The sequence below is a fragment of the Aquila chrysaetos genome, chromosome 1 (genome assembly GCF_900496995.4).
Source record: "Aquila chrysaetos chrysaetos chromosome 1, bAquChr1.4, whole genome shotgun sequence".
NCBI classification, from domain to species: domain Eukaryota; kingdom Metazoa; phylum Chordata; class Aves; order Accipitriformes; family Accipitridae; genus Aquila; species Aquila chrysaetos.
The window spans coordinates 33,116,544-33,140,592 of NC_044004.1; the positions used below are offsets into that span (position 1 = coordinate 33,116,544).

General features: G+C 37.1%; 1 protein-coding gene across 1 annotated transcript in view; it reads left to right on the forward strand.

Annotated features, from left to right (window-relative positions):
* Positions 1–11,638, forward strand: part of TUSC3 (tumor suppressor candidate 3) — a 135,638-nt gene extending 124,000 nt beyond the window's left edge. Inside the window, exons 8-10 of the mRNA XM_030023149.2 lie at positions 516–590; positions 2,975–3,065; positions 11,353–11,638. Coding sequence (XP_029879009.1) covers positions 516–590; positions 2,975–3,065; positions 11,353–11,368 — 182 coding nt within the window. The 3' untranslated portion in view covers positions 11,369–11,638. The remainder of the gene's footprint in view (positions 1–515; positions 591–2,974; positions 3,066–11,352) is intronic.
* The last annotated feature ends 12,411 nt before the right edge of the window (positions 11,639–24,049 follow it).

The window sequence follows — 24,049 nt, forward strand, 5'->3', positions numbered from 1 at the left end:
TTGCCTCTGAGATGTTTCTCTGCTAAACTATTAAGCAATATGACACTAAAGAGAGAGCTAATGTCTTATCTAAAAGCAGAGGAAGATAAAGCAGTCCAACTGCTTCAGTTTGCATCAAATAGCCAAGGAATTGTCTGCAATAACTCTGAATGATTTCTGGTTCTTATAGTTTTCATTTTTTAAAATCCTTTCCTACCAATACACAGAATATTGTAAGATATTGGGGAATAGCTATTTCCATAACTGTCCAAGATTTCTGTGTCCTACTTGATGATTTGTTCTTTAAAGCTTTTTGAACCTTCTTTCCTTTTTTATCTAGAATGCACAAGGGAAGATCTTACTACATATTTTTGCCACAGGTGAGTGTATTGGTACAGTACAGATTGTGATATACAGTTTTATATATAAATACTTTCTTTCATTTTATGAACTTGAAAGCTTTAGTTCGTAGGGTACCTTTGTGGCTTTCTGAGGTATCTACACATCTGCTGTTTTCCTTGACAATGGCGATACAGATGCTGCTATCACCATGGGAATGGTACTCCTGAATGAAGCTGCTACCTCCAAAGGGGATGTTGGAAAAAGGAGAAGTAAGTTATTTAGTACAACTAAGACAATGTTTAGACAATTAGAAGACAGTGAGAAATTACAAATTAATATCTGATTAAGTTTTCAGAAGGTCTCTACCTTAAATGAATTTTTACCCTTTGTGGTGTGGAGAAGAGGAGAGTATAAAAATTCTGTTGATAAAACTGCATTCACATGAAGCTGTAACAGTATAAAAAAACCTTTTAAGCATACTCAGCTAAGGTACAGCTTGGCACAGTATCTCCACAATGTAGTAGTGCATAAGTGCTTTTTGGCTCTTGTATTATATTGGAAGTCAGCGACATAAAGAACAAGAGTTTCAAAACATTGTTTTCAAAGTGAATTTAGGCAGTTAAGATGCTTAAGACGATGACATCGAAAGGAGTGTGAAAATTCTTTTACTTGGTATGCTTTGCCAGTATCATGTCTCCAGAAGAAGGTGAAACCCCAACAGTAGGTGTAGTACATAACACATCCCAATCTGTAATGTCTAAATATTCTTAGCCTGAAGTGCAAGTTTTATGTTTTTCTGAATGTTGTTTTCATTCAGAATATTTGCAAGATTTTTTGGCAATTAATTGCATAAACACACAACATGAAATTATTTTATCCAGATTTAAACTTCCTGTTATGTTGAGCGAACTTTTACTGAGTATGACATAGGTCAAAACAAGTATGCCCATCTGCCTTTGTACCTTTTATAATATGGTTTTTTTTCATATCCCCTGCCACTTATTCTTTTTCTTGTATAAGGTGTTGAAGACCTTTGAAAGATACCAGACTTCCAATGCTGCTTCCTCTTTCTTTCTAGATCAGTTCTTTAGCTTCTTCTATGTAATACACAGTATTGCAGATAGGGCTGGCCAACTATTTTCTATACAAGCATTCTATAATTCTTCATAATAGCTGGTTGAATGTTGGCTAGAGATCTCTAATCTATAGTGATTTGAGGGTCTTCTTCAATGAGCTGTAGATGTATAATTTAATTCTGAATATCTTTTACAGTATTTAGCTTTAATACTGATGTCAAAAGAGACAGTGACATGAGTTTAATTGGAATGTGATCTTAGATCACAACTGAGGTCTGGATCTGTAAACACGGACACAGTGAAATAACAGTGGGCTGCAGTACAAATTCAGACTCTCTTCTGCTTGTGGCCATTTTGTGAATGCTTTCCATGTACCTGCCTTGCACTGTTCATTCTTTGCAATTTATTCATCCATGCTTTGAAATCATATTTGTGAGTGGTGATTTCTTTATAATGAAGTGTGTTTATAAGATTTGTACATGGCTAGTTTTCTCAAAATAACTGCAGAAATTTTATATTTCAATTGACGTATGTCAGTTTCCACATGGTCAGTTTTAATGAAAAAATGCATCATTGTCAGTTTCCTCGGCTTCATGGTTGCTCATCCTTTGCTCAAAGCCAGCACACTTTTGAAGCATGAATATTGCAATTAAATAGCAAAGGTTTGGCTAAAGTAGGAATAGTATAAGAAGAGAAGCTTTTAAAATCAAAGTAGCTTGGTAGAACCAAAACATTATCTAATGCAGATGAGTTACATCTCAATTATATGCATCAGCTTCTAACATGTTGCCTTTTCTTTTTATTTATTTACACTCAGTTGAGCAAGCTATCATGATCAAAAAGGTTTTATGCTATTATTACACAGGATGCCAATTGGTGTTCCAAACTTTATTTGTTAATTTAAGCATTTACTTTGCTAATTCATTCTTTGCCTGAAAAGGCTCAAAGCACTTGCATCTGGATGCTATCGGAAGGTCTGCATCATTGTTATTTATCTTCAAAACCTAAAGGTTTATATTGCTATCAAGTTCAGAGTAAAAAGTGATTGGGCTACCAGCCTTGGAACTTACAACAGTGAAATGTTTCAGCCACTAAGAACTAGATAAAGTAGTTACTAAACTGCCTTTGCGGTTACTTCAGCCTTAGATGGTTGACTAGAGAGAATATGATTCCATTAGTCAAGGGATATTCTTCTAAATGTAATTTTCTTTCCAGAAAGAACAAGCAAATACCTGAAATCATATTGCTCGATATATAGAATTTACAGGGTTATTAAATCCATTATCAGCAGTAAGGTGTTTGCATCCATATACATTTGAGTTGCAAATTGCTACTCTTTTTTCTTGAAAATACATTCACACTGACAAGTTATTTTTTCTTAATAACCATAAATATTATTTCCATATGTGTTTGAAATCCTGTCAGAAGATAGTGGGCATCAGTAGTCAAGGCAGTAACATTTTTTTATTTAACTGTGTCAAAATTCTCCATAAATGATGGACATAAATAATATTCTTTGTAGAGAATCCAGTTTTAAATCTTTTATGTGCTAATAAAGAAAGTTCTTTTCTTTCCAGTAATATGTCTGGTAGGCCTGGGTCTGGTGGTCTTTTTCTTCAGCTTCCTTTTGTCGATATTTCGCTCCAAATACCATGGCTACCCATACAGGTAATCTCTCATTACATTCTCATCTTATAGATTTTAATAGCTTTGTATAAGTTTAAGAATGGCTTTCAGGTAAATGATTTTTAATTTTTACCACTGAAGTTTATGGGAGCTGGAAGAAGAAGGAAGAATAGTGATTAATTCAAGCAAACCAAAAAAGGGCTGGAAAGCTAACGTTGTTAACATGACTGTTAATGCAGACCAGTTAAATGGGTTTGAGCACAGACGTGTGGTATACACAGTGCCCCATGAAAAACACAAAAGAAAACATATGCTTGAGTTTATAAACCTTTGTTAGATATTTATTTGTGCATCTTTATAACTAAGATGTACATAAGACAAGGCACGAAACCACCAAACCAGTGTACAGTGCTAAGGTATGATTTGTCACTGAAAGTACCCTCTTCTTTTGTCAGCCACACCAGAGAGGAAAGAAAGGCTTACAGTCTTTCTTAATTATATGTACAGCTGTCAATTAAACAGTTATAATTTGTCTGAAAAGCAGAAAAAGTAGAAAAATAGGAAAGAAAATGCAGTTCTTACCTTTTGTAGGTGGATGCTTTCAGCAGGAAGGTCACCTACAGAGGTAGTCTAGACTTCTGATTCACCTCTCCTTGCTGATCTGCTGTATATTTTTTTAGTAGCCTGTCAGGAACAGATGGCCCATAGTATTTTCTTTTGATCCTGGTACCATTTTCAGATGTACATGAAAAAGCCTAGGTAGGGGAAAAGGAAAGGTGCAATTAAGCAAATCTTCAGTGCTGTGGTAATGATGGTAAAAGCAATACAGTGACATTTCCTGAGTCATTAAGTTTGTGGAACAAAACAGAGACCTGTTGATTTTTCTCTCCCAAAGCTTTGTTTTGTAAGATGACTAAATATTTTTAATGAGGAAGAGTCCTTTTCCTGTTGTTTTGTTCTCCAGGATTAGCAATTTTGTTCCATTGACTTTTGATCCTATTTGAAATGATGCTGTTCTTCCCATTGCTTCAGTCTTCAGTTCAGTAGAGATCTATATATATACATATGTATATAAATATTTATATATGTGTACACTTGATATAGTCTTAACATGCTATGCCAGGGTTTAACAATAGAGATAATATGTATGAGTGCTGTTTTCCCCCCTCTAGTTGGCCACAGTCCATTTAAAAAGATGAGAATTTCCTTATTTCCAGTGACATTAATTTCTATAAACTAGTAGACTAATCCTTCACAGAATATTAGTCTACATTACTCTTACCATGTATGGAAGAGTAAGTGGATGGCATGTGTGTTGCAATGTAGATATAGTAACATTTTGCTGAAAGATCTGGCATGATGAAATGTCAACTAATATATATGTAAGGGAAACATTAGTACAACAGATTCAGAAAGTTATATTTTGAAATAAGTAGAGAACAAAAGAACTGTATTAATGTTAACAGTTCTGTTGTTTTTACAGCCACTGTTAAAGAATCATATGAGGAATACTTCTACAGTTTTTCTCAGATACTTCTTAGTGTTGATTTCTAAGACTAGGTCTTGCGATTAGTGCAGCATCTAGCTTTATATTCTGTGTGATGTTCCACTAGTAAGGATTCAGCCTTGCGAAGCCAACTTAGATCTAACATTTGAGCTAATACATAAAATTTTTCTATTAGGTTCTGCTGCGAGACTTTAGAACTATTTTCTTGTTTACTGAGCTTGGTCTCTTTATGCAGATTAATTGACATTTAGTTTAGATCACCTCAGATTAGTTCTAGCATTTAATAACATCGTACTCAAGACAAGGAAACTCTTCCCCTTGCAATATGTACAGAAGGTGTGCTCCTGCTTTTTACTCATTTCTGCTAAGGAAAGAGGTCTGTAAAGGGCCCAGTAGTATCATATTGCAAGATTTCACTAGTATGGAGTTAATAGTTTGCCATCTGGGATAGTCTGTACAGCCTCTCAGCATCATCTCTGGAGACTACCTTCTAGCTCGACTGACTTGGGGTAAAAGACAGGATCCAGTTTTCCTAAGTGTGAGGTATTCTTACTTCCAGTTAAGTTCTTAAGTCTTAAACTTAAAAGAAGAAGGAATTATGAGCTTGATCTGCAGCTCGTAAGCTCACTTGAGATGCACTCCCAAAGAATGTCAACTCACGGCCTGAGCTCACTTGCATCTTCTCATAACAAGTTTACTAAAAGGAAAAAGCAGTTGCTGTTGTTTTGTTCCTTGCCATGTGATTTAACAGCTATTAAAGAAAACCTGACAGTTGTACTAGTTTCATTTTTAGCTCTTTCATCTTAGGAATGTTCTTATCACCTATTAAAAACATGCTTATACGGCTGTGCCAATTTCCAGACTTTCCATGACTTTTGTGAGTGTTTGCATTAGGGTTTTTTGACTGCTGTATGATACCTAGGATGTCTGAGGTTGAACAGTACCTTGTGAACATTAGTATGCTCTGTGAGTTGGCATGCCTACACAATACCATTGATGTTATTGCAGACCTAATTGCTCAGGTCTACTACATATCTTGTAGTATCGGGTATTGTAAGCTTTAAGAATTTAATGTAAGTAATGTAGGGCTTTTCCCTCTTCTCTCACTAATCTGTTTGCTGCAAATTTTGGGTGGGATGGATTTTTTTTTTTTTTTAAGGTTTTTTTTTCCCCACAATTGAACCTGTATTTAGTGAAATATCAGACATCTTTTCTTTGGAGTGTCTGGCAGAAGTTGGAGCCCTATGTAGATTTTGTACTCTTCTGTTCGTATCCAAGCTAAGAATAAAGCACATCAAGAATCGGGGGTAGGGGGAAGAGGAAGAGAAAGAGAACTTCTGAATTCTATTAAAAGTTTAATTTTAAGAAATTTAATTTGATATGCAATGCATGTGGAAAAGAAATGCACCTGTTAGTATGTTAAAGCTGGTGAAGAAAGAAAAGAAGTCCAGCATAGTGCTGAAAAGAATGATTCATCACAATCCTGTTAAAATGAGATAGTGCTGCATCATGTCATTACAGTGAAGGAATTATTACATCTATAAACCTAATTCTGTCTTAAGGAGCTAAGTAGATTCAATATCACAACTTAGTAACACCAATCAAGTAAATTCATAAAAGAATGAACCCTGTGGATGCATAAGTACATGAGAAACATTTAATAGCTGGCTAAGTGTTATGCAGTTTTCTTTGGTTTTTTTTATAATGTTACTGCTCCTGCAGAATTAAGCAAGATCTTACAGGCTTACTTGGACTGTCCTAGATTCTTCATGTTTTCATGGCAATAAATTAATCATACAATCTTAAATCCTCACTCAATGCAGAATTACTGTAAACCGTCACTAGAACTGATCCTTTTGCTTTGCTATTATCAAATTTCGTTTGCTAGTTTCCCAAATGTGTAATTTACTTATCTGGTCCTTTCCAATGTTAAATCTTTGAGGTTTCTGTTGGTCTCTTGGGTAGCTCTGACCCCATTTTCTGTTGCGTTATTTTAAATAAACATACTATTGATTCTTTGACACTTCAGTGATCTCAACCATGTCATCTTCATGACAATGCCATAGTGTTTCTTAAAAAAGCCTTTTTGGTTTATGTGCATAGTTGTTCTGAATTTTAATTAAGTGAACGTGCAAAACACTAAGGAGGACCAAGTATATAAACTCTGTTATTTTCTCTTTCCCCCTTTAACTTAATATCCTGCATTTTAACTTCACTCATATATGCTGATATACATTAATCTTTTTTGTCTGAATTCCTTAGGATCTTCTAAGGACTTCCATGTCCCATCAATTGATGCCAGTGTAGATATATCTTAAGATGTGAAATATGTCTATCTTTTTACTTTCACTGGTTGTAGATTTCACCTTGAAACTATCAGTCTTTATGTGATAAATTGTCCTCAGGCTAGTAAAGCTTTGCCTTTAACAATACTAACAACAACGCATACTAATGATCTGGCAGAAAAAAGAAAGAATGTTTATGTTGGCATGCCTAAAGCAACAATTAAAGAAAACTGAAATAGTTTTAATGCCATATGCACGATCTGAAGCATCAACTTCACTGTCCTACTTTAAAAAAAAAAAAAAAGTCAAATATACTAAATTGTTTCTGTTCTCTGGCACCGAACAACCAAGTAAGTCCTCTATGAAGCAGCATGCATCAATAAAAAAGTAGCACATCCTGCTGTGCATCCTCTTTCTCGCCAGTGACCTCCATGTAGTGAAGATAAATCAAAACAAAGGTGGATAAACAGGAGTCAAAAATTGGAGAAAGACTGTTATTTCCTTTCTAATGTGCATAAATAAAAGTACTGGGAATGCTGTTATTTCTTTGACCCTGCTAATGCCATTGTCATTATTAATTTCTGTGACAAACAGAAAAGTGTCCAGAGGAGTGCTAGATAAGTCCACAGGTCTGCAAGTGTGCTCTTTAGAGGGCATGTACGTAGGAAGGGAGAGTAACATTTTGTTTATATTTTTTTCATCCACTTCAGACATTTTCCAATTAAGTTTTTGATTCTTCCTTCCACAGAATTTTCTTCTTGAAGGCTAGGGTTGGGGAAAAAATGGTTTAATTAATATGCTGCTAAAATACCCTTATACAATAAAGCGTTGGAAGGGGAGAGGTGATGCAAAATGGAGGTCATAATGAAGGTTACTTACTGAGCGAACACAATCGTGATGGATGAGCTAGCATGTAACAAATCTCTCTGCTAGAGCCATTTTTACCATGGCAGGGCGTTTTCATGCCTGTGTTAATCCACCTTTTTTATGGGAACTAGATGAAATTTTTCATTTTGCTAAAACTTTCATTTTAATTGCTGTCATTAACTGTTGAAAGATAATGCAATAATTTTATTTTATACCGTTGAACATTTTCCCCTTTATAATGCTTTCTGGGTAAGACAAGAGTGTTAATATATCTGAGACAATCTTTTTTGGAAGCCCTCTCACCCCAATATTTAAAGTGAGTAAATGATATATTAAGTATCAAATACTCAGTGGTTGAGCAATATAATTTCATTATATCAACACATAATTTTATCAGTTAACTAATACACATGGGAATGACAGAGATACTATTCTTAACTATAAGTCAAAAACACGAACTTTAAGTTAGCTTTGCTAGCCAGGAAAGAGCTTGGAGGGCTCTCTGGAAACCTCACTTTAGGCAGTTTCTGTCCAAAAAGCACACAGAATATTAAAAAGAATGAGGAAGGATAGTAAGAACAAAACAGAAGACATCAGCACACTAGCACAGTATTGTATTGCTGAGAATGTTAGGAATGTAAATATTTGTAACACTAGTTTCTTCAAGAAGGCAGACAGACAAAAGTCTTATCCACTGTTTACTGATGTTAAAAAAAATTTCTCTCTCTTTTTTTTTTTTTTTTTTTTTAAGCTTTGGCTGAAACTTATTAAATGCCCTGTGTTGTCTTTTCTCCTGTTTTCTGGATGAGACTTTTAGCATGGTTTCATTATTGTTGACACTTCCAGTTGTCCTTTCAAGTCTACATTTTATCGTTTGCTGTTGTTTTAATCTGAATTTAAATGATGTGAACACCTGAAAATTCAGAGTTATGATATAAGTTTTCATTAACCAGCTTACATTAAGTAGCTTTTTAAAGAATTTTTTCGTACCTGTAGCTGAGTGTTTCATTATCAGATTATCCTTTATAGCCATTGTATTTGAGTATTATTGAAAAGAGTAATGTGAAGAGTTTTTAGTTAAACCATAAAAAATAATCAGCTTTCTGAACTCGGTATTGGTGGAATGGAAAATATATATTCTGTATTGACTAGCAGAGAAAATGAACTAAGCTGCAAGAAAGCATGATAAATAAAAGATGCCTTATTTTCATCAAAAAACCATAAATGTTAAGTCAGACATGAAGTATTCATTCATTGCTTAGAGAAAAACAGTCAATGCAACAAGAACAGACAAATTGCAAGATGCCCAGAGCTTGAAAATTCCTTGTATTCACTATATACACGATATAAGAAATGTCTACCCTCATTGTAATTAAATCAGTTTCACTAAAGAAATCCTGTATAATATTGAGCAATTGAAATTAAATGCAAGTGAATAAAATGGAATAGTTATTTCTTGGAGATATACTGGTAAAATATTAGTAAGTAGAACAAATAGTATTTGCAGCATATAAAATTAAATTTATAAATAAATGTGAGTAGTACAAACAACTGTTCAGATCTTCCATGTTGATTTCATGCATAATTAAATTGATTCACCTAAAGTTTATGAACTGGTAAATCTACTTCTGATAAACACCAGCATTCACATTCAGGTCTATAGTGCTCAGCAAAATCAGCTACTTTCTTCAAAATGGCAGAAATCAGGATTATTTTAAAAGACAGGAGAACAATAATAAACAGTTGTCAAAACAAAGCATCTTACATTTAGCATTTTCTATACTACTTCTCTTAATGTGGCAAATTATATTGTGGCAAATTGTGTATACTTCTTCCTGTGGAAAGCAGTTTGCATGCTCTTCTATGAGTAGAGCTTTCCTTCTGTGATTACCACCATTAAGAATGCCTCTTTTTGCTTTTGTGGCTTTCCTGCAAGTCTTACAGTTTACCATTTTCTCCAACCTATTCTACCCATTTCCTGCTGGTTAATGTCTGGAAGGGCACAGTTTGGCCAGCCTTTCCTGTTCTGCTTTCCCATTCTGCTTTCCCCTGCTTTGCATAAGGGGACATGGGGTTTTTTTTCTTTTTAGAGATCTATCCCAACAGGTGTTGTCCAATTTGTCATTCTAGATTTTTCAGAAAAGGTATATGCTAGAGAAAATTCAGAGCGCGTGCTCAGTGAGGGGTAGTCGCACCTTAGAGGCAGGCAGCTTTTGGGATGGAGGTGTGTTTTGGTATTATAATGAGATTATAATGAGCAAAGTTCACCCAGAGAACATGATTTAGTATGTCACTACTCCAGAACTGAGCACTTATGCTATAAATCAGAAGTAAGGCAATAGCGTTGACAGAACTCCACTGTTTCACCTCCTTGCTTCAGTGGACTCAGTGCAGGGACCTTCCATTCTTGTTCCAGTAGTTCCAGCTCCCTATCCCCGTGATGATATCACAGAGCCTGGCTGCAGCATCTCCACTCTGCTCCACCCTCCGTGTTGCTTCTCTTTCTTTGGTGTGCTGACCCTAGCTCCCTTGGTGTTGCTAACATCTAAGGTTATGTTGCTTAGGGAATTATTATGGAACAGATTCCTTGCATATCCACTGCATTCCACCCTGGAGGTTTGCCTTCCCTTAAGAGAGGGACATATCAATAAGTCACCTCCAGCAATTATTCCACAGCACCCTACACTTCACCTCTTCATGGTTCTTGCTAGTTTTTCCCTTTCAATAATCACTTCACCCTCCAGCACCCAGCCAGTTGCCATCTGTTTTGCCTTGGTTTGTATGTCTTGCCTAATGAGCTTGTCAGCTTTTTGCAGCAGGAAACATCTTTATACTGACACAGTCTTTTAAGCTTATGGCACTTGTATTTATGTTTTGTAATGATTAATTAATTATGCCATGAATGGAAAACTGATGAAATTACTACAACACGTATGCTAGAGCACACTGCATATCTATAATGAGATGAAAGATCTTCCATGTGAAGCTAGAGTCAGTGAAGAAACCCTTCCATTCAGTAGTTCATTGCCTTTGTGTTCGTACAGTTAACTCAGTCTACAGTCATGCACAAGTCCTTCTGTGTTCCCATTTCCCAATTTACGAGATAACAGTTCTTTGGTAAAGTAATTAGAAAGGTGTGATATGCAATGTATGTCTACTTTTTTAAAAATACAAAGTTTCATTCCAGGAGTAAAGAAACAGGAATGTCATCTGAAACTTCTTCATCTATTAAAATATTAAGAATTTAAGAGTCTGCAACCCTACAGAGCCTTGCCAAGTTCTCTATACCCTCCCCACTCTGGAGCAACTTCAACAGGAAAAGAATGTTTTAAATAAATCTGAAGCATCCTGGGAGAGGTAGTTCTCCCTTTAAATAGTAAGAGCAGATGCAGAACTTGATTAAAGGGAACAGATGTTTGAAGTGCATTTTGCTTTTTAATTTTTTTAAATAGGCAAATTTAAGTTTCAGTCACTCAAGTTTTATTTGATAACTTTCATGCTTGCTTAGTAATTAGTAAATGGGATATAAAAACTTAAGAGATTATTACACAAATGTCAAATGACTTTTCAAATGAATGTTTTGAAGTCTGTGTTTATTCTTTTCAAATAATTGGGATGCTATATTTTATATGCATTTTTCAGCATTTAATCTTGTTTTCTTTCTTTTCAGCTTCTTAATTAAATGAATTCAAGAGGGATTCATTTAGAGCTGCTTACCATGAAGATAAGCTATTACTGATATTATCTGCCCACCAATGTTACATGTGTTCAAGAATCTTTTGTTGGTTCACCTGTTTTTGTGATAATTTATATAGTATGCTGTTAGAGACACAAATGCAGTTTTATGCAATGAATGCATAATTTATAGAAACATACAGTAAACACCTCATTGGGAAGTGCTAAAAAGTTATGAATATAGTGTGCTCAAGAATTTAAATAAATTTCATTATAATGGGCTTCTGTTTAAGGCTTTGTCATTAACTTTAGTACATGAATCCAAAGGATATTGCCAAGACTTTTCACCTGAAGTTTGTTACAAGGTTTTGAGATGTGTTTTAGAACTGAACAAAATATCGTTGGTTCTTCAATTACTGTTAAGAGAAATACCATGGTGGAAACTATAATTTAATGACTATATGCACCTTGCCATGACTTTGTTTTGAAACAGTATATGTATATGTAGTCTCTGATCATCTCAGACATGTTGAGCCATTAATATAAAATTATATTCTACATATTTTCATCCTGCATTTCTTTTCCTGGCTCTGCAGTATTCGGAGCACATACATTGCCAGTTCATCTCTCTTTCATGCCAGAGGATGGAATTCAAAATAGTTTGTGGAATCTTAAAGGCAAGGAAGCTTAGATCAGTCAGAACTCGGATCCTTTTAAGCTGACTCTGTGGTGGTAAAATCGGAGGATGGGAGGCAACAATATTTTGTAATCCACAACATGCTTTTTTTTGTAGGTAGCAGCAGAAGGAATGTATTATCCTGAATGATGTTTGTAAAGCAATACAGATGAGTCTGTTGGAACAGGAGTTACAGCAGTTGCCAGTTGTCCGTGTTCACCCAGCTTTGTGAAAATCTTACGTAGGAATTTGTAATGCCATTTAAAAATGCCATTTTTGTAGCTGCACACATCTCGTATTATATGAATTGCTAATAAACCTTTCGATATGCCTACATACAACAGCCCTGGTATAACAGACATTCAGAGACCTGGTGGGGAAAAAAGTAATCAGTAGGACACTGTTGCCAGGCTACTGACTTAAGAACGGTACAGCAGGATATGCAGGTGACAAAGCGGCACCATATATGAAAAATTACATAAAGCGCAACAGCATGGACATCTTGCAAGAAAAAAAAGCATAGCAGTAGGTCTTCATGATTGGAAGTCTGTACTGACCTAATTAAAAAAAAAAAATCTAATTCTAAAAAAGAATTAGAACTGTGCTTGTGACCCCTGATCAAGATGACAATAGCAATCAGGAAGTGAGACTAGAGAAACTGCAAGTTTCAGACAGGTAGTAATAGTGAGAGATCTCAAGACCACATCCTAATGAGATTAAGTATTTCAGCTTATGATGAGGTGTAAAGTATTCCAGTGATACATAAGTGCCTCCTGGAACTAGAAGATCTCAAATAATAACCAAATCAAAAGTAGCAGCTTGAGTAGTGCATGGGTACTAGCATAAGAAGTATTCATGGGAGAGCTACTCTATGATAGCAACCACAATACATAAGGGTTAATACTGTTGCAAGAGAGGCCAGTCAAAGTGAAATCTGAACTAATAAGTTGGAGCAATGTAGAAATAAAGGCAGTTAATAAAAACAAACAAAAAACCCACAACAAACAACAAATAAAGGAACAGTCCAAATAGCACGATGCCTACAACCAGCCTAGGGGCTGTTAAATACTGTATTAGAAGCCCAGGTAAAACATGTGCCACAACTCAAAAAGAAATAAAACATACTTACATGGCTCAGTAGGAAAGTTACTCAGAGTTCTGTATTTTGAATGGTGGCAAGAGGAACAGGAAAACTCGCAGCACATCACAGGTCAACTGTAAACATAACAGGTCTAAAAAAATAATCTGAAGATGATACTCAGGGTGGTATCATCGTAGCACAGAATTATTTAAATACATAAAAAGCAGGGGACCAGGTAGGGACCTAGTAAGAGAGCTGATGGCAAAGGTTTAAGAAGGGGCACCTACTGATAAAGACTGTGACAGAGAAGCCAAATTCTCTGTAGCAGCTAGGCCAGAAGATCTAGATCAACATGGTCTAGCACCTTCTGTGTAATTGCTTTAAACAGATAAGCTAGATTCTGGTAAGATCTCAGGACCAAATGGCATTTATCAAAGAGCTCTGAAGGAAGTCAGATGTGAGGTTGCAGAACTGCTGAGCAAGGTGCATTCACCTATCATTACAGACTGCCTCTGTATCAGAGGACTGACAGATTGTGAACACATCTGTCATCTATAAAAAGGAGAGTCTAGAGGGAAGACTGAGCTACAGACCAATCAACAATTTCCAATCCTGACAGGATGGTCAAGTCTGCAATAAAGAGTAAGTTTACTGAGAGCAAGGGTAAACATAGTCAGCTGAGAAAGGTGTAGGACTTCTATAAAGGAGAATAAGTTCACAAAGCTTGTAGAGGGCTAAAATAGTGTCAGAAAAGCACAAGGATAAAAATCCTTTGGCAAGGCTTTGTTAAAGAATCTAATCTGGAACTGGGAGAGATGTCCTTTTCATGACTTGAAAACCAATTAAAAGATACCAAGCAAAGGATGGGGCTTAATGGTCACTTCTCATGACAGAAAAGTCAGCAATGAGACCTTCCTGAACACTGGTGCTGGGACCACTTGAATACATTTTCATCAGTGACCTGTAGAAGGGCATGTGCAGTGCAACCTGCATTATAGATAAGCTCGTGGTGCTGTGCTGATGGGGAGAAAAGTCCACAAGAACTTCACAAAACTCAATGAATGGGTAAAAAGTTGGCAGGTGAGCAACAATGCATCTAGAGAAAAAGAAATCATGCCTTATTCAGCTAAAACTCAGGAAAGAGACAGGAGAATCATAATTGAACAGATTTTAGCAGAATTGTCAGTGTGCACTGGCAGCCAGAGAGAAGGTGTTTGGTGTCACCAGTAGGGGTATGGGTAACAAGACAGAGGACAACACTTTGCAACTACACAAAAGCTCTGTGCACTCCTATTGAGTGAGTGCAGCATGTAGTTCTGATCTATGCACCTCAAAGACACAGCGCAGTTCAAGGTACAGAAAAGGCACTTAGAATTGATCAGGGAGATAGACCCTCCTTATGAAGGGACACTAAGAAGACCGGAACTCTTCACCAGGAAAAGAAAAAACCTGAAGAGCGACTAGGATTGTGGCTTACAAGTTTGTAAATGCATTAGATAAGCTGAATACAAAACATTCCCAAATCCTACAATACTAGAACCAATGTGCAGCTGATTTAAAATAAAGTAAAAGGAAGTACATTCTTGCTACTTTTTCAAATTCTCTGCCACAGGAGGTTGTGGAGCTAGATAATATCAGCAGGTTCAGAATACAGTTAGAAAATTCGTGGTCACAGTTCCACAAGAAACTCTAAAGGAAAGGCAAGCATACTCTGTTTACCATCCTTAATACAATATTTCTGGATGCTGGAGAGAGTATGAGGGAAATGGACCACATTCTCTCTAAATAGTATCTCCAATCAGCCAGAACAGTGAGCTAGATGGGATTTTGGTCTGACCTCCTAAGGCATTTTGTCAGCTCATTAAGAGCTGTGAAGGAGGAAGGATGTGACATTAAGAAGACCGGTGTGATCTACTGCAACTTTTGTTCTCTTGACAGCACAAATAAGCAGGACTGGAAGGCACCAGCAATCAAGGAGGCCGCAGACACAGGTATTGACAGAGCTCAGGAGGATAAGAAGCCTTTCAAAAGACCCCAATCCCAAGGCATGGGGTCAGGCAAGCCCTATAAGAAGAAAAGTACAAAATTCAATGGAACAAAAATACACGATGTATTCAAGTGCTGAGCAACAAGAACACATACAACCATGTTTTTAAATATATACAGAAATGTGTCATTAACAACTTCAAAACATTTTCATCACATGTGATGCATCAAAAATCTTGGGATCCTCTTTTGATGCTAATGCACAACATTTTATGAAGTGCTAGAGTGAATGCTGTTTGTTGTAAGTCTTTCCTTCCTGTACATTCATAAGGAGCTGATAACTCAGTTCCTGTCGTATTTCATAGGTGACCACTTCCAGTGCTATGAGTTTATCACCCTAACTATAGCGTTCACAGCAGTATAGGGACAGGTTGGAGTTTGATTTAAAGAACAAACTGAAGCAGTGAGAAACCATGCAGCTGTAGCACAGGCAGTAGGAACTGCAAGTCTACGCGCAGCAGGCAATGTGGAGTCCTCCATTTCTTACGCTTGCTGTGCTGCGTGCTACCTGGCACATATGCTTCCTTCCCACACCCAGTTTCAGATACTTTTCTATAGACCTTAGCAAGCATTTTCAAAAGCTTTAGCTTAGTTTTCTTCTGTCCTTGTGTACTAGCAGCTTCTTCCTTGTGTCCTTTTTCTATATCACGGGCCTTAAAGTTTTTACACAGGTCCAGCTGACTGGGGAAACCTCACTCCACATTTGTTTTGCTGCACTTTGTTAGTTACTTTAACTAGATGTTGATGTAGTTGGAATGGTGCATGTGTTGTCATTAAAGTGACCATTTAGATGAAAATTAAATGCTGTATAAATCTGACAGTGGAGATAAGCAAGCAGTATTTCTTAAAAGTACCCAGATTCTAAGTGAGCAGGAGCACAGTACTAAAATCTTGATGACATTTTTCACTAGTTCGTGTTTGCAGCAGTGGACACCTACAAACTTGTAAAAAAAAAAAAAAATCCATACTTGACGATCAAAGCATAAAGATTTATAGCAGCAAAGCCCTGCAACTGATGTTGCAAAGAAAGTGAAAAAAAAATTTAAAAAAATAATTTAAAAAAAATCACCATTCTCTTTCCAATCAAATTCAACTCCAGATACTCTTCAGAACAGCCAAATAAAACTCTCTCCATAGTAATGCAAGTGACATTAACAAGGCTCAGTGTCCTGTTAAGGATCTAGAACAGACCTCCACATGGATGCAGGTGTCTGGTCAGACAGAGTCATACACAAACTCAGGACCTCATCCTTAAAAGATTTAAGATGTCTTTAGACCAAGTTAGAAACTCTGGTAGTTATTCTTCCAATTCTTTGTAATACATGAACAACTGAGTAAGATTTTGTTCTTTATGTTTGGTAGTACTAAGTAACTATAGTCAAGAGAAAAATAGCTTATGGTTTTGCATGTGAGGAAAATGTAGTATAGATGTATTCTTCCATGCTCTAATATGAGTTGATTTTATACACTTGTTGAGGCTTTGTGGGTTTTTTTTGCCTCTCTATATTTTCTGTCCTAGGGGAATTTCACCCCCCGTATCTATCCGTCCCAGATACACACACACATACACAAGAATGCCTCATTAGGAGATCTTAATGAAAACATTTTGCAACTTCTGACAGCTTCTTGTTAGAACCCCTCAAATCCAAGAGTGAACATTCACCTATGCACAGTCCATGTATGAAGAGGAGAACTGTATGTTCTCCTCTGAAATACAGATACATGCTGCACTAAAAGCCACGCAAGTTCAGAGCTTATTGTCTGTCATGTGGCAAACCGAACCCAATACCATCCTTAAAGAAAGGTTAGGTCAAACAACTCAAGTCTTTTGCTTTCTCTGACAGTGTCATATAAAACCAGTATTTGCAGGGGAGCAAACCTTCGCAGAATGGTTTTTAAGTTGAAGTTACCTATGCTAAAAATTTAAATTCCGTGTCCTCCATTCACCCCAGTTAGCTATATTATTATGCAAGATATAGCTAACATAAATAGGCAAACCCAAATTTCTTTCTTTGTACATCATAAGTGTATGATGCCAAAAGAAGCATCTTTCCATATTTTCAAGGGACATGTGCATTAACACAGGTCAGTACATTTTATCTGAGATTAGTAACTTCCACAACACTAGGCTGTGTGTTGGTCCCTCTAAACCTACTTGAATTAAATAGGGATATTTCTCTGGTTTGTATTTAGCCTTTCTGCCTTGCATTTTAAAAATGCTTCGCAAGTATAAACAGTAATGAAGAGGCCTCAGAAGTTCCCAACTTGGGAAAGCTTTGTTTTTTCTTCTAATAGTTACATTTTAGCTTTAGGAGTCTTACTCTAGAGAGAAAAAAAAGCCTCAAGGTAAGTCATTACTGAGGAGCGCTTCAGGCAAAACCAGTGGAAAATATGAGTTTATCTAGGCTGTAGCGCACATACTTCCATAAGTATTTGTTTCCCCTCCGGTAGCACTTGGTGCAGAATTTTCATTCTCTGGGTTTAAGGATAGAGAACATTAGGATAGCTTTACATTATGTTTAAAGAAGAGCTGTTAAAGTCCTACTCAGTTTTAGTTTGTTTTGTAATTGTATGTATTTTCACTAGCAATGGAGTCATTTTGCAGAATGAAGGTAAACAAAACTGCTTACTACTTATCTGAAAATTTTTGTTGGTCAAAGCTAGTGGAAGTTATCATTAGTATCAGAAGCAGCTCATAGCCAGTTTTTGCCCTGGAGAGGGCTATCTACCACCAGCACATCTGATGGCAAGTAGTAAATCACCTCAATACTGAGATTGGATTTGGCTGTCCATCTGTGTCAATAGAAAGTCCTCCCTAGTCAAGGTATTTGGAGCTAGGAATAATTGTACCTGGTGCAGAACAGCCTTTAGCCCTCCCTTTTCTATAATTATTCACTATCCTCAGCTGTGTTTAATCAATTCTTTTCCCCACCTGCCTCTCAGATAGGGTCATGGCAGGTTGATGGCCCTACTACTATGACACTTAAAATCCTCATCAGCTAATTGCCACTCAGATGCCCTGTTTTCTCCAGGCTCTCCTCTTGCATCTCTGACTCGCCACTTTTAAGCCAGAGCCGCAGAGCTCGACTGGATTGTGCTGTGACTTTTCTCAGAGAATTTCATTAACCCCAGAGGTGCCCAGCCCCAGGCCAAAGCTCCCTGCCCTCACACACAGCGTTTCCCATGGCCGCCTGACCCAAGCAGCCTCTCACCTTTGCCAGCTTCCCTGCTGGTCTCCTCCCATGGGGATTGTCTCTCAGAAGAGGGCTTGGCTGGCCCGATGCCCCTGCCCTCTGAAACAGAATGGTCTTTTCCTTTTCACAGCTTACGTATTATAAAGCCATAAGAGGAAACAAAGCTAAAAATCAGCCTCTGCTGTATGGTGTCGCATCAGCCCAGAGAGGCCTTCCCGCAGGTAGCGGCCCGTTTGTTTCTGGAGAACAGGCTGAAAGCGCAACAGAACAACAGATACAGCTTTGCAAAAATAAAGTTTGCAAACAGTATTTTTCATCCAAACACTGCAGTTACTTGCACCTAAGATCTTCAATGAGCATATCATGAGACAAATACTTGAATACAGAGAACATGTAGAAAGAGCAGAGTAAGCATTTCTCCAGCACTTCTTGTTCAGTGAGAGCGGGATATAGTCACAGCTTGTTGGGTTTATAATGCTGCCTCTATCCTGAAGCCATTGTAGGTTGATGTCAAACTTACCCTCACAGCTCAGTTATTTAGGAATTTTTATAAGTTCTGAGAATTTTAATGAGCATTTAAAGTGCTGCAAGTTAAGAAACTGATGACAGCAATGGTACGACTTCATCCTACATCCCTTTTGGTAATCACACCTGTCAAAAGCTGTAGCCCAGCAGTGCCCAGTTCTCACGTAAATGCTGTCTCGGGGGAATTTCCTCAAAGACAGACAAGATTTCCTGCTGGGCATATAGCTTCTTCCCCAGACCAGTTCCAAAAAAAAAAAAAAGTGTGTAAGCCACAGGCACACACATCAGAGCAAATCCTAAGACTACATTTTAGTTCACAGAATAAGAACACTGAAAGCATTCATGCCAGTGCATCACTGTAGCAGACAAAGGCACTGTCATTTATAATTAAGGCAGACAGATAACCCTGAAAAATCTAGCCACAGCAGCTTTGGATACAGGATTTTTCATGTTTTAAACTGTTGCCAGGCAAGGCAATTCTTAGGGGTTCAAGAAAATTAGTCTTAAGTGGCTACATACTTAATTATCCAAATGTCATAAGGTCCCAAGACCTCTGTCCTCACAGATACTCCTGCTAGGAGAAATCTGAAGTCTCCACAGTTTCTCAGGGATGCTCAAGACATCAGTGTCCTCTGACAGACAAGTCATGGTTACTTACATCCTAGTGTTCATATCCATAAAAAACCCACAGATGCTACAATTCATGCTTTTCAGGGATATATTCATCATCATCAACAGGACAACCAGCTGATACAAGCCAGGAACTATTGAGATATTAATTAACATTCAGTTTGGGGGGGGGGTGTTGTGTTTTGGTTTTGGGTTGTTTGGTTTGTTTGGGTTTTTTTGTTTGTTTGTTTTTAACTCTCTCACCAGAAATTGCTTCCACAAAGCAACCCCAAATAACCTACACCTCTTTCCCTAAGTATTCAGGGACACTTGAATGCCTCTGAGGTCTCTGTTTATAATTAAATTAAGTTACATGAAAAACTGAAAAAACATTTTGATCACTAAGAGCTCTTCAACAGCAGTACATAATTTAAGACGGGATAACCAGTGCACAATAAGCCGAGGTATCCAGTATTAAACCTGGCTTCTGCTTAAAAGCCTCATTTCATGGTCTTTCTTTCCCCTTCCTTTCTTGCCAAATCTTAGGCATATTAAAAAAACCCTCAAAATTTACTGTTCCTTTAAGGGGCTCCCTACTGCTATTAGCGCACAAGTATCATTACTTTTCTTTCTGAAGTGGCTTAGTACTTTCAAGTGTTATTCACACTGAGGGATACCTGAAGAAGTGCATTAAGAGACTTTGGTTTCAATTGGTCATGCTTTCTGGGTTACTCTTCCTTCAAACACCTCTTCTGTCTGATTCATTTTGGGAAAACATTAACATTTAATGCCATTACAGGCTTAAGTAGATATTTATCATCCTTTTGAGGGAGAGAATTTCCTTTTTGCAGGTCGCAATTTTTGTGACACTAATATAAATAAGCAGTGAAGGGTGCTCTAGCGTGTCAGGCATTAATAAAGACAAAAAACTGGGCAAGATAATAAGAGATAAATGAAGATGTATAATAGAATGCCTCGATACAGACTAGCTTTGAGGACAATTTGCAGATGGGGCAAAGCAGGCAGCAGTACTCTCAGGAGTGTCAGAAGTTTAAAAGCAAGAGCACTCCTCAATATGTGGATTTATAGATAAATTACAGCTACAAAATGTACTCTTGATACATACCAGGCTCTCAGTTATCACATGCTAGCTGCAGTTTACTAACAAGTATATTCATGCCAGCTTTCCTGGTGTCCCCACTTGCCATACTTCCCAAGCCAGTGATTGTATTGTGAAGAAATAATGGAATTAGGCCTCATTCTCCCCATAGATATTATTTGCATTCAGATATATTATGAGCTGATAATCCCTTATTTAAACTTATGTGTTAGTTACGGTCAACAGTATGTGGTATTCAGGTAAGTAACTGAAAAGTCTACTCCTAAATAATATAACTAAAAGCAGAAAGCCATGTTTGTTGTAAGGAACTGCTGGCATTCAGTGTTTAGTTCTACAGCCTGCACAAAGAACCCAACTGCAATATTTTTAGAAGACCAAACACAAAATAAAGCTTTTGCATAACACTGAATAGAGGAAATGGCTGGGAAGAGTTCATTCAGCCCATACTCTGTACAGAGAGGATGCTGCTGGTGATTTGGGCTTAAGAAAACAACTATCTTCAGTGTTATTAACTCCACCAAGGGAAGGTTTCTCCATTTCCAGAGCGCCATAAAATCTAGTGGAGAAAATAACCAAGTCTCTAAACCAATTAATTCAGCCCACCAAAGCAGAAAATTTAGAAAATTGCTACCAACATATTGTTTGCTATCTATGCCACCATCACCTCGCAGATGGATTAAATGCAAATATTGCAAATTAGGTATTTTATCACATAGGCTACAACAGCCAATACAGGATGCTGGGTCACACCTCATACACAGACTAGCTAAGGTAAATAAAACAGATAGTCTTCTTCAATCAGCACTGGTTTATCATTAAATATAGAATCCATCTCTAAAAGTAGTTTGTGGGGAAGAACCACCACAACATAAGTGGTTGCTCTCAACAGTGAAATCCTAGAAAACACCTAAGGAACATCAGTAAAAAGTCTTATTTTCAGCTTTGATGGGAATTTGATTGTAATTATATCAAAACACAATAATAAGCATGCTTCATTCTGTTTTCAGATAGTATTTTTCATCAGGTAGTAGTTTGTCACTTGCTGTGGCCTTTCAGATCAGCACAAAATACCACATCTACTATAGAGCTGGATGCCAAAAATTCTGCAAAGAGCTACAGGCATTCTAAACCATGATCCTGTAAAGGTGCGAATACAAGCACATGTAAGTACAACTCTTTTGTGAGCTTAAGAGGAGTAGATGCATACTCAAAGCCATTAAGGAAGGTATTTAGATCTGTGTACAAAAGGCACAAATCAGAAACCACTAATCGCTTACCAGTTGCTGAGTAACTTTGGGAATTGAAGAGCAATTTGTTAGCTTCTACATAGAGGTAATGCTTCTTAAAATGAAAGGAAATGTTCACACATACAGTATTACTGTTTTCTGATTAGTTTTATTTTTTAAAAAGCAATAGTAAATCTTCAAAATAAACCTCTTTACCTCATATCCATAATTTGTACATTAATATAAACCACAGTGTTCCCTTGTTAAATCTAATACAATGCAAAGCACTGGAAATTTATTGACTTTTTATTGTGTTTCTTCAAGTACAGTTAATCATTAGAGTAACTATCTGTTGGTGTTACTAATGTTTTTTCTTGAATTACTATACTTTTCTGAATACAGTCAGGTTTTCTTGGTCCCATCCAACATAACAGGATTCAGCAAGAATTATCCAGAAAATATTACTTAGATCCTATAACGTCTCATCCCTTTAGCAGTTCATTGCTCTAAATTGTCTAAAACGTGTATTCTATTTATCCTATTTAGCCTCAGTAAAACATTAATTTAAAAGCAAATCTGCTTATTGTTCACAAAAAAAGACAATACTACACAATTAGCCATGTCTTTAGAGTAAATATTTTAGGACTAGAGGATATAGGAGTAATTTGGCTTGTGGTTCTGACATGTAGCCTTCTATGTAATTAGGATTACAGCTTTATGAGATGCATAATAATGAATAATCCTGGCTTATAAAAGCAACAATTACATTTTACATGAATCTTTTCTTATGCAAAGTAGTTGTCTTCCTACTTGGGAATAATTGATTGGTTACCAATTTGCTCAGTTTAGGTGACTGCTGGGCTGAGTTCTCCTTCACTCATGCTTCCAGCGGGCACACATTTGCACTAATTATCAGTATCATCTTCAAAGTCCTAATCAAAAATGACATGGCAAGAACAAGAGTGCATAGTATTTCTGATAAAGAGATTAAATCAAGCTTAGAAGTCTCATACTAAAAAGCACCTTTATATTTACAAGTCATGGCTCCTATACCTATTATTTCAGGAATTACTTCCAACACAGTAAACCAGGACTATAAAACCAAAAGAGAACAGGCACCATGAAACAGAAAAACATGGAACATTTCCAGTTATAAATGCAAGTTATGAGTTTCCATTATTTCCAAGCGGGTGTGAGCTCAAGAAGATGGTAAAGGTAACTTGAACGTGGATAAATAAAATCAATTGATCAAAATGAAAATAAAAAAAGAACCAATGCTGGTTTTTTCCTCCATCTGCACGTAGTTGTCTTGGATATTGTGAGGGAAGGTACCGGTTGTTTGCTCAATTTACTAAATAGCCCTACAGTGTTGTTCGAGGCGAGCACAGACAAAAAGGCAGCTTTCTCCCAGTCAGACACAACCCCAGGAGCAAAGGACACAACACGCTCCCTGAGGGTACTGCACCTCTTCTGCTGGCACAGGCTTCATAGAGCACAGGGTCAGGCTGTGCTCCACAGCAGGCTGGGGAGAGACTAAGCAAGCAGGGTATCTACAGCACAGACTGAGGTTTAAGGCACTCACAAGAAGTGGAAGAGAGCAGATCCACACCTAAAACTCAGCTATGGTAGAGACCATCCTGTCCCAGGAGCACACGAGAGACCATGTACTTCACTGGGACCAAAGAAAATCACCCATTGTACAAGGATACAGGCAAGATAACTCAAGGTTAAATAACTCATATTTTTGTTCCATTTTACACAGCACTCTGCATTCTTATTTGGAGTACCTTAATAAAACTCAGCCTTTAAGAACAGCAAGGCCTTTGGCATCCTAACTTCAAGGAAAAGATAGAAACAGCTCAATTTCAGCTATCACTGATCAACTCAAGAAAATCAGGACTCTCAGATAGACACAGCACCTGAAATGGCTTCACATGTCACACATGGCAATTCTCACAAAGGAAACTTGTATTTTTTTCCTATCATCTGTTCCTAGCACAACACAAAAAGCCCCAAGTCCACAAGACATGCAATAAGTGCTTTGATAGAGAATGCTAAGTTACAGGTGAGGTTTACCTGTGTATTCACATATGAATAATTTTCACAAGGCAACAGGCCAGCACAGTCCCAGCAATGGGCAGAAATCCCACAGCTGTACCTGGGACAGCCTCTGCTCTCCAGAAGAGCCTCTCCAGCCTCCTAACACAGCTCTCCC